Below are 17,043 nucleotides of genomic sequence, written 5' to 3'. Positions count from 1 at the left end.
ATGTTTTTCAAATACAGCATTGACATCATGCCAAACAGCAAGAGCAAATCCCAGCAAATATAAAGCAGATAAAATGAAGCTGTAGTCCAATGAAGTGCAGTTCTGCACAACTTAGTTACTGACTTAGATTCATCAAGACCCAGCCAAGGTTAATTGTGCAGGGAAAGGCACATTCTTCTGACTTCAGTTCTCAGCTGGAAACTCTCTTTGAAGTAGGAACTAAAGCTTCACAGCCCTTTTGTGAGCACAATAGTTAGGACACTAACTTTTGGGCTGGGACACTTTGCCAGATTGGGCATAAGAGATGTGAACCAAGCTATCCTCTCAGGAGAAGCCCTACCTACGTGCTGCTCTTAGAAAAACCTTGCTTGTCCAGTGTCATTTTGCACGAAGCAAATATTAATTTGGTCATAGATAGATGAAGAGAATTTTGTCTTGCAGTGCTGTGTTTGGCTTGTTGGAAGAGCAAGAAACACAAACAATGCCAAATATCTGCTCTAGTGCTCACAGTGCTTATTTAATTATGGATATATTTAAATATGGATATTGTTTCTGTGAAAGACACAAGGCTATATCATCCCAGTATGTCCAGTAAACAAAAGGCTAAAACAATCAAAGAAAATCAGGAGAAATTATTTCCTCCAAACTGGGCAGCTATCCACTATTTAATGGGGTGATGCAATTATTAACTTATTTGATAAATTAAGACTCTCTCCATCTAAGATAAATCTGTGTCCTCATGCTATATTTGGCTTAGCTGTATGTAGACCCCTGAGTACTGCAGCTGTGCTAAGATACTGCACATAATAATGGGTAGAACTGCAGGTGTGAAACAATTTTTTCATTCTTGGCTGGTTAGGAGAACTTCAGTATTTTGTGAATCTGTCATGACTAATGTTGAAGCTTTGAGTCTTTTTGTGGATCTACCTGCCCCAAAGCTTTTATAGAGTAACTTTGCTAGAGTTCTTTTTTTTCCCCATGAGATATTGGCTAAAGTTTAATTCCTGCAAAAACACCCATTTGCTAGACAGCTACAGCTATCAGAGCAGCTCTGTACATTGTAAAGTCCAGAAACCTTTATCTGGATTTGCCAGTTTGACATGTTTTAATAAAAGCTCCTGATTTGTACTTAATTTGACTCAGTTTCCCTCCTGTAGCTGACCCTTCATTTTAAGTTTCACTTAAACTTCACTTCACTTTAACATTTAAGTAAATGCAATTATTTGAAAACCTGTTAGATTACAAAAGAAATCAGATTCAATGGCTCATTTTCTCTTTGTCATGTTTTACAACTCTGTCGTACTCAGCATTAGGAAGGCATTCCTGTGAGAAGTTTCCTAAACTGCTTGATTTTACTGTTTTCAGCTTCTGCCAGCTGCAAGAAGAAATTCCTGAAGGCAGGAAATCAGCAGCAGGTTCCAAGGATTTTATGTTCCATAGAATCTGATTCTGTTTCTCAAAACAAAACATTTGGTCCTTATTGGTCAGGAAGATAACCTTCCCTCTGTAAATCAGCACTTGGCTGCCTTGTTTGTTCAGCAAGTCAGATGGACTAAAACAATAAAACATGTAGAGTTGTGACCTCAGCTCATTCATCTTCACTGAGTGCTCCCCACTTCAAAGCTTATTTTTTTATTCTTAAAATGCACATGCTTTTCCAAGGCCTGGCATATACTCAGAAGTTTTGCAGGCTGAGCTTGATGGCAGGAGATTTTTTTTTAAAAAAATTATTTTATTTATTTTATTATATTTTTTTTCCCTTCTGATTGTTGTTTATACTTGCAAAGACTCCTACGCAGATTTTGTCATTTTACTAATACAGCTTTCTCTGTCCAAGGAACTGACTAAATGGATATTAGTGAATTACTACTGTAGTTATAAAGATCATATCCCTTAAAGTACAAATTTAGTGGTTATCAGCTACACTAGCAGACCTTCCAAATTACAGGAAAAGTTTTAACTTTGAAACAAACCACTCAGCTTAAGTTACACACATTTCGTATTTGGCATTTTTAGCACAGGTATATATTTTCCCTATATTTTTTTTGCAAAATTTAGTGAGGTGTTCAAACAAGGCAGAGGTAGAGACAGTTTTTGTAAGAGCCAAACCATAGCTTCTGGAATAAATCTCTGGAATGAAGAATAGAAGGTGGTGTCACTCCAGCCTACATTTGCACTGACAGCAGTAGCAAGGTAAAAACCCAGGAATTTTTAGGAACTATTTTTGTCATATTAGATGTCTCTTTTTCAGGTTGCTCAGTGCAGAGGCAGGATGCTGGATGATTAGAGTTATCATGATAGTAAGAGACTATTAAGTCCTGCTAACACAATGTTTAAAATTTGCCAACATTTTCCTTTACTTGGTGTTATACAGAGGAGACCACAAATGATAAATGTCAGATAGCACCAGAGATAAATTCTGTTTGCTCACTTTACAGGGGAAAATGGTGTTGTTTCTTCTTCTATGTTTTTCATTTTAAAAGACTTATAGCATATTGTACAATTTATCTTTTACACACAGTAGATAAATCTTCTACTGCCACTTCCAGTTGGGAAAGCTTTACTTGTGTAAGAGCTGCACCATGTTTTTAATTTTGTTTCAGTTAATTAAGAATATGTCTTTCCTAGACAGTTTGTTCTTAGAGATTCCAGATGAAGTTCTACCTAGCTTGGATCAAGGAATCTGAGTGACTTGGTCTAGTGAAAGGAGTCTGCGTCCATGGCAGGAGGATTGGAACTAGATGATCTTTGAGATCCCTTCTAAACCAAACCATTCTCTGACTGTATGATTCTCTGATTCTATGATTCCTTCCTGAAATGCAAATACCCAAAAAGGAAGGAGTCTATCACAGACAGACATTCTGATCTCCAATGTAAGACACACTATATTTCAAGGGAATCTTGGAGTGTGCTACATTCACATTTCAATGGAGTGAGCCCCATATGCTGACTCTTAAGCCCTGCCTTTGCTGAAGTCTGTAGCAAAACATCACAAAGGTACCATCCTGTCTGGCAAAAACTTTTTGGATACTGATTTGTATAACTGATGGCACTAAATTTCCTGGAATTCAGAAACTTGTTTTTTATATGTGCAGGAAAGTGAAAGTAAAAACATGTATTTAATTTTTCTAAAAATGGGTAGTTTTAAAGTAGGTGTGAGTGGCCACTATCATTATAAAATCACTAAATACCACTACATTTAGAGAAGATCTCTAAGATCTCTAAGAGAAGACAAATAGTTTCGACCAAGAAAGTAAAAAAAATCCCAAAGTAATATGAATCAAAAGATACACAATATTATGCATAGTCCTATTTTTTACATATTACCACTAGATAAACAACACTTAGGAAGCATTTACTGTTGCATGAAAATTTTTAAGTATTACTAAGTAAATAGTCTATTAAATTATAGACTCAGAAGAGTGAAAGGTTAAATTAATTCAAATGTATTTGAAAGTGCAGCATTAAGGTTTTTAGCTCTTCCTACTCTGAATTCAGAACTATTTTGCTCAGAATAGCATTCCCATTTCAGTGGGATAACTCTTGTGAGCACAGTTAAGTGTGTGCTTAAATCCTCATAGAGTTGGTGTTTAATGGCTAACCAGTTAATCTGCAGAAAATGTTAATGAGAAGAAATAAGGTTATTAAGCCAAATAAAGACATTTCCTCAGCCCCAATGCTCTTTAAGGAAAAGCGTCAAAATGCAATTTTTCATTTGTTTCCTTTACTAAAACAAGAATACTTTAACTTCTTTCTGAAGCAAATTATATTAAACAATGATTCTCTGTTTTGGCTTCATTTGCATGTGTTACTCCAGTACAGACACTTTGTGTTGGTGAAAAAGGCCTGTAATGTAACCCCTACGTACTATTATATTTTTTTAAAGGAATTAACATGAAAAAAAGAGCTTTTTACTCTTTTTTTTATTATTATAAATACAAACTCTGTTCTTTCTCCCTCCCTGCAACATATCCTTCAGCTGCTGTGGCCAAATGATCCAAACTCAACTGCACTTAGGGACCAGGGGAAAAAGAAAAAGGACAGAAAACCATCCCCCACCTTCAGGAATGCATGCACATTCAAGAAAGACAAACGTGATTTTGTCTTTTGTAAAATGCAAGCATGCCAAGTACTTCTGTTGAAGAAAATAGTCATGTGTATAGTGCCACTTCACCTCTGTGTCACTTAAATTCATTTTCTAAATGGTGTTGCCTATATCATAGTCATCAAAAATACTATCCCCATTTCCCAACACTGATTTTTAATATGCATAAGCATATCCATATGCATAATATTCCCTGTGCATAACACCAAAGTGGCCTAGAGATTATAATATATTCTCAGAATATATGGAATCAGTATACTTTATCACAGATCATGAAAGAAATATGCATGAACGTACATATTTGTGTAATTGCAATTAAAAGCAGGTACACATTTATTTCCTGAGAAAGTAAGATCTCAATCTGTGGTAATCTCTTAGTGAATTTTACAATTACTATTGCCCCTCTCGATGACATTACATGCTCAATCCTGCACATGCAGATCTCCTCCTTCTCTTTTAGGGGTCATGTATGCTTGTAGGTAGTGCCTGGGTCCTACATGGGTTGTTGTATGCACTGATTCCTGTACCACAGGAAGGACACTGACTTTGCCCTCTGTCACAGATGTCACCTGCAAGGGTCTCAGTATGAGCTGGGAGAAACAGAGGCTCCACCATTCCTCAGGTCTACATGATGATATCTGAAGTTCTCTGAAAATGATCAGAAATAACAGTCTAAAGTACTAGTGTTGTCATATCTAGGTTCTAAAACAGGTAATTTTCTTTATCATGGCAGCAGCTTCGTGGGCACATCTAAGCAATAGGTAAAATAACTGCAGTGACATTTTAAGTGGATGCCCAGCTGAAAACTATTAACTTCTACTAGTAGAAGTGTTTTAGAAGTCAGGGAAATTGTCCATTCTCTAAGCATTCTTCTGCTATTTCTACGTCACTTGATGCTAGGTGAAATTCTGGGGTCAGTTGTGCTTGCATATGAGTCTTATGAGGGTCTTCTATCTCCCTTGGTAAGCTGCCTGATTATCAGATGGACAAAAGAGTGAAAGGCTCCAGCCTCTCCATCCCACTCCACTCACACATCACACTGGAGTGTACAAGCCAGGCTGAAACAGAAGGTGAGCCATGTCAGCAGAAGGCCTGCAGGAACTAACTTTGATCACAGATCAAGGCAAAAGCAGGGACTCAACAAGTTCAGTCTCTGTGCTGTGTCCAAAATATCATTGCTAATGACCTAATCATTATCTGTTTTCCATCCTCTACAGAAGCATTTGCCTCTTTTCTTTTTTTTTTGTCACCATATCTCTTCTAACATCTAAGATTATTTGCTAAAGAATCCCTTTATATATTACTAGGAAGAAGAACATCTATAACATTTTTAGATTGAATAATATTGTCATCCAAATAGATTTACAATCCCAGACCTATATCCCAAGTTGTGTATTTGGGCTTTTTTTGTGTGATGAGAAAACCTGGCTACATGACATATTTTACCAACTGTTGTTTTTACTGCTTTGTAGCTTTCTTTTCATCTGTCAAGAGGTTACATGACAGGATTTTTTGCCCTTGAATGTCATTTCATATCTCACCTTTACTTCAGAGAAATATATGATTTTCTTTGTTCAAGAATCCATCACAAGCCCTTTATGAAACTCTTAGAAAAATATTCCTGGCTTTATCTAAACCCAAATTGTTTCCATGCACACATAGTTCAGAACAGAGCAAATCCTGGCACTACACCTCAGATACATGTCCATGCATGTTGGTGGGAGTTCATCCATGCAAAGTCTCAGAATTTGACCCAAATGGTGTCTTTACAGTTAAGACTATAAAATATCCAGAAAAAAACAGGGCATCTGTGGAATATCATATTAATGCCAAATCAATTGCATTCTGCATTTAGATGTTCATATATAAATTTATGGAAGCGAAGCAAAGTGGCACAATAAAACCACTTGATGCTTTTCTCTTTGTAATTGTTAAGAGGTCTGCATACTGTTATTAATACTTTCAATTTAGTACCATTTGCATTGTAACTGGTAGTCCTTTAACACTGTACTCTCAGTTAAACTCAGTGGGTGCTATGAATGGACTCAGTAGGTGCAATAGGCATCTCCAATCCACAGCAGGCACATCAGGACACCAAAATCACAGCCTTTTAGAGAGCTTTTTCACCAGAAATGAGGGTTTGTGGAAAAACTCTGAAGAGTGAGACTCACCATAGAAACATAGACTATATAAGGTACAAAAGAGCAGGACATAAGCCCTTGGGAGCTTGACCTTAGGAGAAACCTAGAAAGGAACTTTTCTCACGAAGAGCTGGAATAGAGAGACTTGAAATTCTGAATAAAAAATTCTTTCAGTATCCTGGAAAGGGAGACTTTATCTATTATTTATGAATAACAGGACTGCATGAAAAATACCTGTCCCTGTCATCAGTTTCTTCTTCTGAATCAGTTGAGAGACCACCAAATTCACATTATCAATGAGAACAGACTCCTTGTCCCCCTTATTTAAATTTTCAATGCAATTTCTTTGCAATTTCAGTTCTAGCATTTTCTGAAGTAATTGATTCACCATCTGTAAATTTGAGATATTGACTTGAGGGGAGTCAATAAGCAAGTATTGTTAAGTCAAAGGCTAGAAGAATACTGCATATTATAAGTACTTGCAAAGTCTGCCCACCTATGGATTTCCGAGTGCTAAGTTAAACACCTCAGTTGTCAGTAAGTGGCAGGGAGTTCTGGCAATGAATCAAAATTACAATGGTAAGCACTTTGAGGCTACAACAGCACAATTGCTCCTTGCCATTACACAGCCTATATCTAAGAAAAGCTGCTCTTCAAATTTTGCAACATAGAATCACTGGCCTAATCTCCAAATATAAGAAGTACCTAGGTAGGCAGAGCTCTTTCACCAAGATCATCTCATCTTTGAACTTCCAGATTATTTTCTTTTCTCCTTCTCTGGTAAGTGATGATGTTTATACCTCTCTCTATATATAATAGATGTCAACACAGCTCTGGAGCTGGCTGGAAAAAAAGGATTGGAATTTCCAATCTAAGTGAGAACATTGAATTGGTCCTGTGCAATATCTCAAGTACCAGTATATTATGTGCACAGCTTGGGTTGGTCACCTGCAAAATGATTTGATATAAGCATACTTTGTAGAAATTCACTTGGAATAGGGCAAAGTAGTGGACATCTATATCTTGCTATTGTGAGAGGTTTATACGTGCCTGTCATAGCTTGACAGAGTAAAAAATTACAATGGGGAGTAACTCACTATACAAAATCACTATATTGCCATTATTCAGCTTTCTTCTCTTACAGGTGAGTTTATTTTAAATGTTATACAGCTTAAACTTGGGCTCAAATCAAAACATAAGTTGAAGATTTCAGTGTATCCACAACGATTATTTTCAGTGCTGGTAAGGAACAAAAAGTCCAATGAACACTAAGAGTTTACAAAGTAATAACTGGGGGGCACAGGGCTATTAGCATTAATGTTATCAGTAGAAGTGTTGTTAATATGCAGTATCAACCTCCAAGTCCTTCATGCAGCTGCTCAGGTTTTTACTGAAACTGTATGTTTGACATGTACTTTTTGTGTAGTTCTTAGAAATTTTGGAACAGTTTATGGTATTTTGTTTCACACTGAAACCCCTTTTAAAAATCAAAATGGATTTTTAGACTAAAGTGTCCTTCTGAATTGTTCAGAAAACCAGTAAACCAGCTGAATGAGCTGTGACTCCATAAAGTTTAGGAACTCATTTATTATGTTTGTAGATCAGACACTGCATTTATTCACAAAGTGAATCTCTAAAACTTAGCTTTCATTAGAGCTGTGGGGAGGCCTAGTCTTTCTCCCTTTGCTGGAGAAGGTGAAGCTCAAGAAGATAATTAACCATGAAACAATGAGGAGGCTTGCTGGGTAAGCACTAGTGTGAAAACAGTTACTACTCACAAAGGAAGGGAAATTAGCTGGCTGGATAAAAAAGGAAGTGTCAGACTGGAAGGCTGAAAGGACTGCAAGTGTAAGTAGATAGCTCTCGCATCATTAATGCAATTTTTTAACATTTAAACATCACTGATTTCTAAATTTAAATGCACTTAACTGCTCTGTGTTAGGGGATATTAATATGCCATTTAAAAATAATTTTTCTTAAACTTTCCATTTTCACATTTCACCACTTCAGTCATCCTTCCCACGCATGAAAAAAGGCAGTGCCTCTTAGTATTGTATTCTTGTTTACAAAGCCAATGTAAACAGTGTTCTAAAAAGATTCTGTTTGCTCATTGTATTTCACAAACTCATTCTTTTACATTAATACAGGTCTTTTTTATGAACACAGTTTCTTTTGATTGAACTGTTTTGCAGAGTAAAGACTTATGATATGTCTCTCCTTTCAAAACTTCCTTCAACTCGAACAGTGTTCCCTGAAGCAGCCACATTTTTGGCAGAAATTCAGTTGCATGCTATGCCAAGAGAAATAGAATAAACAAACACTGCTTAACGCAGCTGGCTAGGTAATTTACATATTACTGCACACACCAAACACAAAGACCTGGATGTGGATTAAAGCTGCAACAATGACACAAATATCTTATATGTAAGGAGAAATGAAACTCAGGTCATCATTACTCATCATTTACATTTTATTATTTAGTGTATATTACAGTACCTCTGGCATAAATATATGTGCATATTTAAATATTAAATAGATGTATTTATTATAATCTCTGTATGTTTTACAGAAAAACTATGCTAGAAATGTCTTGGAAAACTGTTAAGTAGGTACATTTTTGAAAGTTTTCTTCTGGTGAAAGCACACTACCTTAATGGCCACATTTCAGCTTTTGCAAAAAGCACTCCAAACACAATGAAAACTCCCTAGGCATATTGTAAAACTTCTTCACAGTACATAGAGCATAGGCAGGCCTCCAAATCTGCAAGTTCATGAGATACTGAATATGCATATACTTCCTGAAGATCCTGCAAATATATTTCTATAGTGGCATGAGTATTCTGGCCTTATCATCCAATATGAAAGGCCCTTGTAAGATGGAAAAACTGCAGCACAATGCCAGAAAATAAGGTTTTTTCCTCTTTTTCTAAGAACTATTTTGTTTGAGAACTCTTGGAAAAAAACCCCTGAAGATTAGCTTCAATTACACTCGTGTACTGTTCCTTGTAGAACTGGATTCATTAGACGTGCAGAACAACAAGTCATTAAATTAATGTAAAAATAACAAGCTTGTGACTTTCATATTTGTCTTACCTGTAATTTTTAAAACAATCCCATTTCCAATTTCTGAATATTACTTATTTTCCCACTAAAACTGATTATTCCTAAGAATTCTTCTGGTTTGGCTGGGGTTATGAGTTTGAACTTGCCATCATTTTACAAAGCCATAGCTAAACATGACATCTGCCAGAGTGAGGGAAACAGTGGAATAATATAGCAGATTGGTGAAGTGCAGGGAGTATTTCATTCTTGGACTGTTACTTTATATTTTAGTTCTGACAGAAAGATTTGCAGTCTCTGAGGATGGAGTAGAGCCCTCTGTGGAAAGACTTGAATGTATTTCTTTTTTTTCTTTCTATTCACTCTAAGCACCTACCATTGCAGGTGACCACTCAGGAGACTCTCTCAAGAATATAACACAACATTTATCTGAATTCTGATTAAAGTTGACCGGATCTGCATTTTTTTACTAAGATCTGCTCAACAAGAAGGGTTTTATCACCTTTGTTTTATGAGAATATCCAGACTGTGCACTACCATGATGGTTGTCCTCATTACTTGGCCAGTCCTCAAGGAAATTACGAGAAACACAGAATTTCTTGCAAGAATGTGGATGTATTGCCTATCTTCAATTAAGTCCACGAAAAATCTAGACCTAGGTTCAGCATCTGTGTAACTACATTTTAGATTCTATGGATAATTGCTCCATGTCACAAATCAGACATGCAACGCAACCCAGAAGCTCAAAAACATACACACCTCAAGTAGGAGGATCATATTACAAACTCTAAAATTAAACATCCATTTGCTTAAAAATTAAGTATTTTAAGGAAGCACCAAAGTGAGCAAATGCAAGCCATCAAGACAATGGCTTGTGATGAAATAAGAAACTTTTAGAAACCGAGTTTTGTTTAATGAAGCTATCTAGCAAATAACTGAACAATGACAGATTCATCTTTTACCCCTGAAACAAGGGGGTTTGTGTGTATTTTTTAAGCTTAAAACAAGTGTCATTCTACAGGTTGAAAAAATATTGCATCAGTGAAGTAAATATAGAGAAGTGGAGACACCATGCCTAACATTATGAGAAACTGTTTTCTTTCACAGAAATAGATAAAGAGAGTAAAAGAAGAAAGATGCCAAATCTGAAGCAATATAATAAACTTTAACAATTTGTTTTTCCAAATGCATTATAAAGAAGGAAACCAAGAGGTTGCTGGGTAAAAATCCTGAACAGCCATTTAAGCAGCTTCTTTGACTCCTATAAAACAAGCTTGTGGAAAGAAGTGCCTTTTTTTTCTTTTTCTTTTTTTTTCAAGTGAGCTGTCTCACCATTGCAGATTTTCCCAAGTCCTTACAACTCTAATTAAAATGTGGTAATTGGTTATGTTACCTCAATTACCATGATGCATGGACATTGATACAAAGCGACACCAATTGAATCCCTTGGGTGTTATACCCCAAGGCCATCCCATTTATTGTGGCCTTATTATTTTCAATTATGTGGCTGGATGTACAGCATACTTTCAAGCCAATACAGATGAGGGTTCTGCTGGACTTTCAGTGTAATGTACACATAAGATGACTCAGAGGAAGAAGAGAAATAATTTTTTTTTTCATGAGGTATAGTAGTGAATTGTTGATCAGACAAATGAATATTTCAGACATTTTCAGGACAATGTGAGAATTAGGGCACCTTAACACAAATTGCCTTAGCTCAACATCTCCATTTTAAATGCATGAGTAATACTGTCCCTACAATAATTAGCCCTCTCTGTTGAATAAGAAAAGAAATTGTCTGCTCCATAAAACAGGTATGTTTCTCATTCAATGAATGAGAATTCTGGAGAAAAAGCAGCATCTCCACTCACCAAAAAGGCAGGAATATTGAATTACAGCTGAAGTAAAATCCATTAGAAACCACACTTTTTTTCTCTCTCTCCCCATCCCAAAAAAGTGAATTTCCATGGTCACCTCATTGTAGCTTTCTATACAGAGCCATACCTGATATGGGCAAGACATACACAAATTCAAATCCTCTGTAGCAGCCAGAATAATTCTGGCTGAGGTTAAATACATGATTTGCATTGGGTATACCACTGGCTGAGTAAAAAAATTGTATTAAAAAATGGCAGGAAACAACTAATATATTCACACTTTGACTTAATTTATGGGCACAACTATGGCTGAGTCTATCCCAAACCCATTTTTTACCTTTTCAGTCTTTCAAGTGGACTGTACCCATTAAAGGAAACTGCATAGTGTTAAAGCTTCTCCAGCTGTTGAGCAGGAATTTTAGATGGTAATTTTGAGTTTAGTTAAATGAAGATTGTTGCTATTGCTATTGCAATTGCAAGCAGTCTCCTTTTTCCTTTAAGATGATTGCTAGTAGGGTCTTGTTAGAGAAACTATAAGGCATCTGTGTAATCCTGAAGTTAAAATTAAGGTAATATATAACATTACATCAGCAAAATATGGAATGATAAATCTGGATGAAAAGAATTTACTATTAAAAAAACAAACAAAAACAAAAAAGCAAACCAAAAAAAAAACACCAAAACAAACAGATGGGGGAATAAAAACCTCTTTTGCTAAAACAAATTAGGACTGCTTCCAGTTTTCTGAGTTTTTTTTCATTTTATGAATACCTCATTCTATATAGCTAGATTAACCTACTGAATCCAATCTTTCTGTTGTGATTCTTATTGATAATTTCATATTCTAGATAGAACTTTTTGTTTATGAGAAGGACAGCATCCAACTGTAGGTGCATGAAGTACATGCTAATAACTTGTTATCTGTAAACTTATGGTGCCCACTACTGCAAAAGGCAAGTAAAATTAGAAATGCTGAAGACCATGAATTAAGACAATTCAAAAGAAACATGAAAGTTTTCTGTAGTTAATTCCAGCACAGCTTTGTCATGTTTTAAGTGACCCAGATAAGTGACTGAATGTAAAAAGGGGTAGAAAGAGGACAAAGGAAGATCCTAGTACACAATCAGAAAACAGTCGAAGATGAAGGTGACTCTCACACTGAGGCTATACAATCATCTGGGGTATCTTATTTACTGTCAGCAAGTCAGATGCCACGAATGAGTCAGATGCCATCAGGCTATAAAAACATCTCATTTGTTTTCATAAATTGCAGTATTTTGTGGGCAACCACAAAGACAGACTTGTCACCAAGGGATACAGTTTGTATGCCAAGTCTGGCACACCGTCAAATACAGAGAGATACGGTAGCAGAAGAAATGGTTCTGGTACCTACCCAAGAAATGACTGCACAGGAACTGAGTGAAAAGGAAGTTTAGAACATGCCAACTCGGGAAAGGAAAGTCAAAGAAACATGAATCCTGCAGTGGCTGGAACACATTTAAATGTTAAGTATATGGATAGTTTTATCAGCAAGAGAAATTTGTAGATACTGACATACTTTAAAAAAGCATTATTATAAAGCAGCCTAAAATGAAAGGCTCCAAAACAAAACTGCCCATAGTGAAAATGAGATGGGCATGATGTTATCTCTAAATGGTTGCTATTTTTCAGCAGAAGGAATGATATACCCCTCAGCCAGTGAAAGTCAGCTCAGCCCAGCAAACAACTCCAGACTAACTCAGGCAAAGTGGGAATTAAGCAGCAGGTACTTTGTGAAGTTCCAAGTCCCTAGATATCAAGCGAGATTCTGTACTCATATCCTCACTGTGCCTCAACTCCTGATCCATTGCAATCCCAAACAGAAACACAAGACTTTGCTCCTGCTGCAAGAGCAGCACCAAGCTCTAATTAACCCATAACAGTTTATTTAGAGCAACTGCTTCCATACAGTAACTGCCCAGACACAAAAGAGGATAATATATGTTCACTACAGTAACTTGCACCTCTGTCAGCACTCTCTAAAATATCTCACTAATGCCACTTCTTTCTGTTCCAAGTCAAACAGCAGATACACATTTACTAAAAAAAAAAAAACAACAAAATAACTGGTGATTTGTGGTACTTTACCTTTAAGATAACACAGCTGGAATCCAGTTCACTCTCTCTTGGGCTGTTACAGACCCAACAATACTCAGCCTCTAACAAAAAAATAATCAGGATTCTGAGAGCTGTTTTTTGGTTTGATTGTTGTCTAAATACTGCACATCTTTCTGAAGCTCCAAAGTTCAACTGTTTTTCCTACTGCTGGTCAGATCATTAAACATTTTGTGTAGCACTAACGAAATTTATTAGAGGTATTGCTGCAACACCTTAGTAATATGACTAAAAATATTCCTAAAATGGAACTATCACAAAAACATAGCCAGCATTTCTCAAGAGAATTAAAAATCTCTGCTACTGTATTTTCTTTATTTATCAATCTTTTCTATTCCTCAGACTCATATTTATCTTCTCACCCATTCACTTGCCCAGCCTATTTCACTGATGGATTCTGTTCTCATATCTTGATCTCCCAGACTCATTACCATCAAAACTCCCTGCAACTGTTGAGATGGCATTTGTCTGCTTTTATTTCTTGATTTTCCTTTCTATTCAATCATAATGTATTGTTTAAAACTCCTACCTGAAATTTCCATAAACCATCTTTCTGGATCCTCACTAATTCTGTTTTTTCCTTTAATTCCACTGAAATTTCTGTAACATTTTCTCATAATCTCAATTATATTCACTTTTTACATTGCCAGTTGAGTAATCTCATACTTATAAACCAATGCTGACACTACATGTGCTTTTCAGAGATGAGTTCTTTGATGCTGCTTCATACAGAGCCCCTTTTGACTTATCCTAACTCTCTGTTTAAACCTCTTCCTTCATTGAGTCCAATTTCTATGTCAATACCTAAAGCAAAACACCTAAACCAAACTGGCAGAGAAGCACTCCTATGTTATAAAATTTGGAAAAGGCAGGCAAACAACATTTATTATTACCTTCACTAGTTCACTCGTCCACAGCATCCTTCTCACTAACTCACTGTTTCTTGGGCTGTTTATACTAAGAGCATTTTCACTCAGGAACTGCTAGTGTTTCTAAACAATGCCTTATGTATCTTCATACTGTAGGACCCTAACTGAATCAGAGAATTATAGCTCCTGTTATAAAAAAATAATTCAAAAGTAGTATTACACTGTTAGATAATTGCTAAGAAGGATTGCCAAGATTTTTTTCCTTTGCTTTGCTTGATATAAACCTAAAAAATTATATCACTTGTTCCCAAATCTCATTAAGACTTTTCAGTATATGAACTACATAGGACAATCATTGCTGTCAATGTAGCTGCAGTATACAGACTTCAACAGTGTGATAGTGTCACAAAACATGCTGAGCCAATTCATCCGTTACAGTCAATGGTGTTACAGTAGGGATTATTTTATTCCCCCTGCCTTGTAATATAGTTTTATGCTGTAGAAAACCAATCTAATTCATGGCACTTAATGGATGGTTTAAGCAGAGTGCTATTTTGCCTCTTAGGAATCATTTCCCTGAGATTATTACATTTTACATATATTCAAATAACAGAGGATTGTCTATTAATCACATACCCATGGCATTCTATGTGAAATACACATCTACTGCTGGGATGCTAATTAAAACCAGTCTTAGTTACACAGGAAATTATTTTTCTAAAATATACTTACAATCAGTGAAATATGTCTCTGGGCCCAGTTCTGTTAGGCATTGAGCAACTTAGCACCAGGAGAAGATTGGCTTTTTTACTTGGTGGGATCAGAGATGGACACATTTTCTTGTGCTGAACAAGTGTTTCTTGTGAAGAGTGAAAACCCACGAGATCTTTTCAAAGCAAGCATCACTCACCGAGTCTTTTTCTGATCGCTTCTGCAGCCTGGTTTGCCAGTGGACAGCTTGCATGACAATGGCTTCCCACCTTCTCTCAAGGTTTACGATGATCAGCTGCATGGACTGGTGATCTGCATTGAGGTTGCAGGTTTCCTGGTCATCCAGGAGGTGCTGGCACAATCGCAGCACAGAGGCTACCCCACGGCGCCTCTGCTTGATCTCAGAGCACAGAGACTGAAGGACAGACAAACAGCAGAAGTCAGTGTGAAATACTTCACAAACGTTAACATTAATTATTATCTGATATTTAGTGGTGCCCAATCTCTGTCTTGCAGTATTTTTTTTTTCAGGTCTTCCATAAATTCACGTACTTGTGTCAAAGCTTAATGTTTTATTTTCAGATAAATCCAGTTTTAACCTTAACAGCACAGAAAGACTAACACTACGTTCAGTCTTCTTCAAACAAATGCCATACATAGCTAACTGTCTCAATAATGCTGAAAGTTTTATGGTGTAGTCTCGTTTATTCTTCCTTTCTTTTTCATTCAACTGGGACACATCTGAAATGAGTTACCCTGACAGTAATCAGCTTCAGAAAGTCTACAGAAAAATAAGAGGGAAAAATTGTAGTCATGCAATGAGAATATGTATAGTTTTAGAAAAAACAATAGAAATTATGGGTCAAATGCACCCTTGTCACAGGAGAAACATTACAGAAGGACAAAATTCAGCATAAAATTGTTTACAGATGTTTTTTGTTATCATATTTTCAGGGTAGTTCCATATTCAAGTAAATGTAGGAAAATGGTGACAATTGTATCATCCCTGAAAAGGAGTAATTCACTGCATTTATTTCATATACTGATTCCAGTGCTACTGAGAATGCAGCCTGACGTAAACTGGACGATGGCAGACATTGCTAAGCCCTAATATTGAAATTTGATGAGAGCCAGGATATGTTGGAGCTCCACCAAAACTCTAAGAAACTGTACTGAGAATCTTGTTGGGCAACAGAATAAATGCATCCTACATGCCAGAGCTAGAGCAAGATCTACCACCCGGAAGCAGTTAATGCCACGGGGTGCTTCTAAGCATGGTTTTATCCATGACTGCACTCTACTGTCACTGAATATCAAACCAGGATTTTTTTAACTCATTAAAAATTTCAGTAATAATATCTATGAAGCTGGGGTACAGAAGGCAGGAATGCATGTGAGGATGCTTCAGCCCGGGTTCTGAGACCCTTTATTTTTATAACTTTGCATGGCTCAAGTATTCAATAATTATCATAAAGCTGTGCTACTCCTGAATTTAACTGTGCTCTACACATGGGAGCTTTCCAGATAATTTAAATTGTAGCTTGCCAACATCTGTTTCCCTCTGTGGGACACCACAGATGAAAGTGCATGACCCCATGAGAAAACTTGAACTATCATCTTTTTTGAAGACACAGTGTTTGCCTCTAAACTTCCAGTTAATAGTAAGAAGCTAACAAAAAGAGCCACTGCATCTCTAAAAGCTGTTCAGAAGCATATATAAAAAACCAGGATCACCTTTATTAATTTTATTAGCAAAACAAAAACATTCTATAGAAAGTGAATTCCAGTTCCAGATTTTTGTGTCACTGTTTCTTTAAAAATTGATATTTATATAATATTAAGCTGCAAATGTGAACCAAAAGATTGGTATATATACCTGAAAACATCTTTTCTAGATACATAGTATGCAGTAGACAGGGATTTCTTTTAAAGCCTTCAAGAGAAATGATGATTAAACTCACAAACATAGCTGAATTACTAATCTACTTTCACTAGCACAATTGGGCCATCCTAACAGATTGCTTATTAATCAACAAGGGTAAACAAGGCAATGCAATCTCATTTAAAGCAGAAGTTTTTATGCCTAAAAGTATTTGTGTTCAAAATGTTATTCCCGATAAGCCTTC

At 36.3% G+C, this 17,043-nt stretch overlaps 1 protein-coding gene across 1 annotated transcript in view; it reads right to left on the bottom strand.

Moving 5' to 3' along the window:
- Positions 1-17,043, bottom strand: part of AKAP6 (A-kinase anchoring protein 6) — a 253,013-nt gene that overhangs the window by 10,601 nt on the left and 225,369 nt on the right. Inside the window, exon 12 of the mRNA XM_056493936.1 lies at positions 15,117-15,332. Within this exon, the coding sequence (XP_056349911.1) occupies positions 15,117-15,332 (216 nt within the window). The remainder of the gene's footprint in view (positions 1-15,116; positions 15,333-17,043) is intronic.

Source organism: Oenanthe melanoleuca, chromosome 5 (genome assembly GCF_029582105.1).
Source record: "Oenanthe melanoleuca isolate GR-GAL-2019-014 chromosome 5, OMel1.0, whole genome shotgun sequence".
NCBI classification, from domain to species: Eukaryota; Metazoa; Chordata; class Aves; order Passeriformes; family Muscicapidae; genus Oenanthe; species Oenanthe melanoleuca.
Note: the sequence above shows the minus strand (reverse complement) of the source record. Positions and strands in the feature narration are given on the sequence as shown.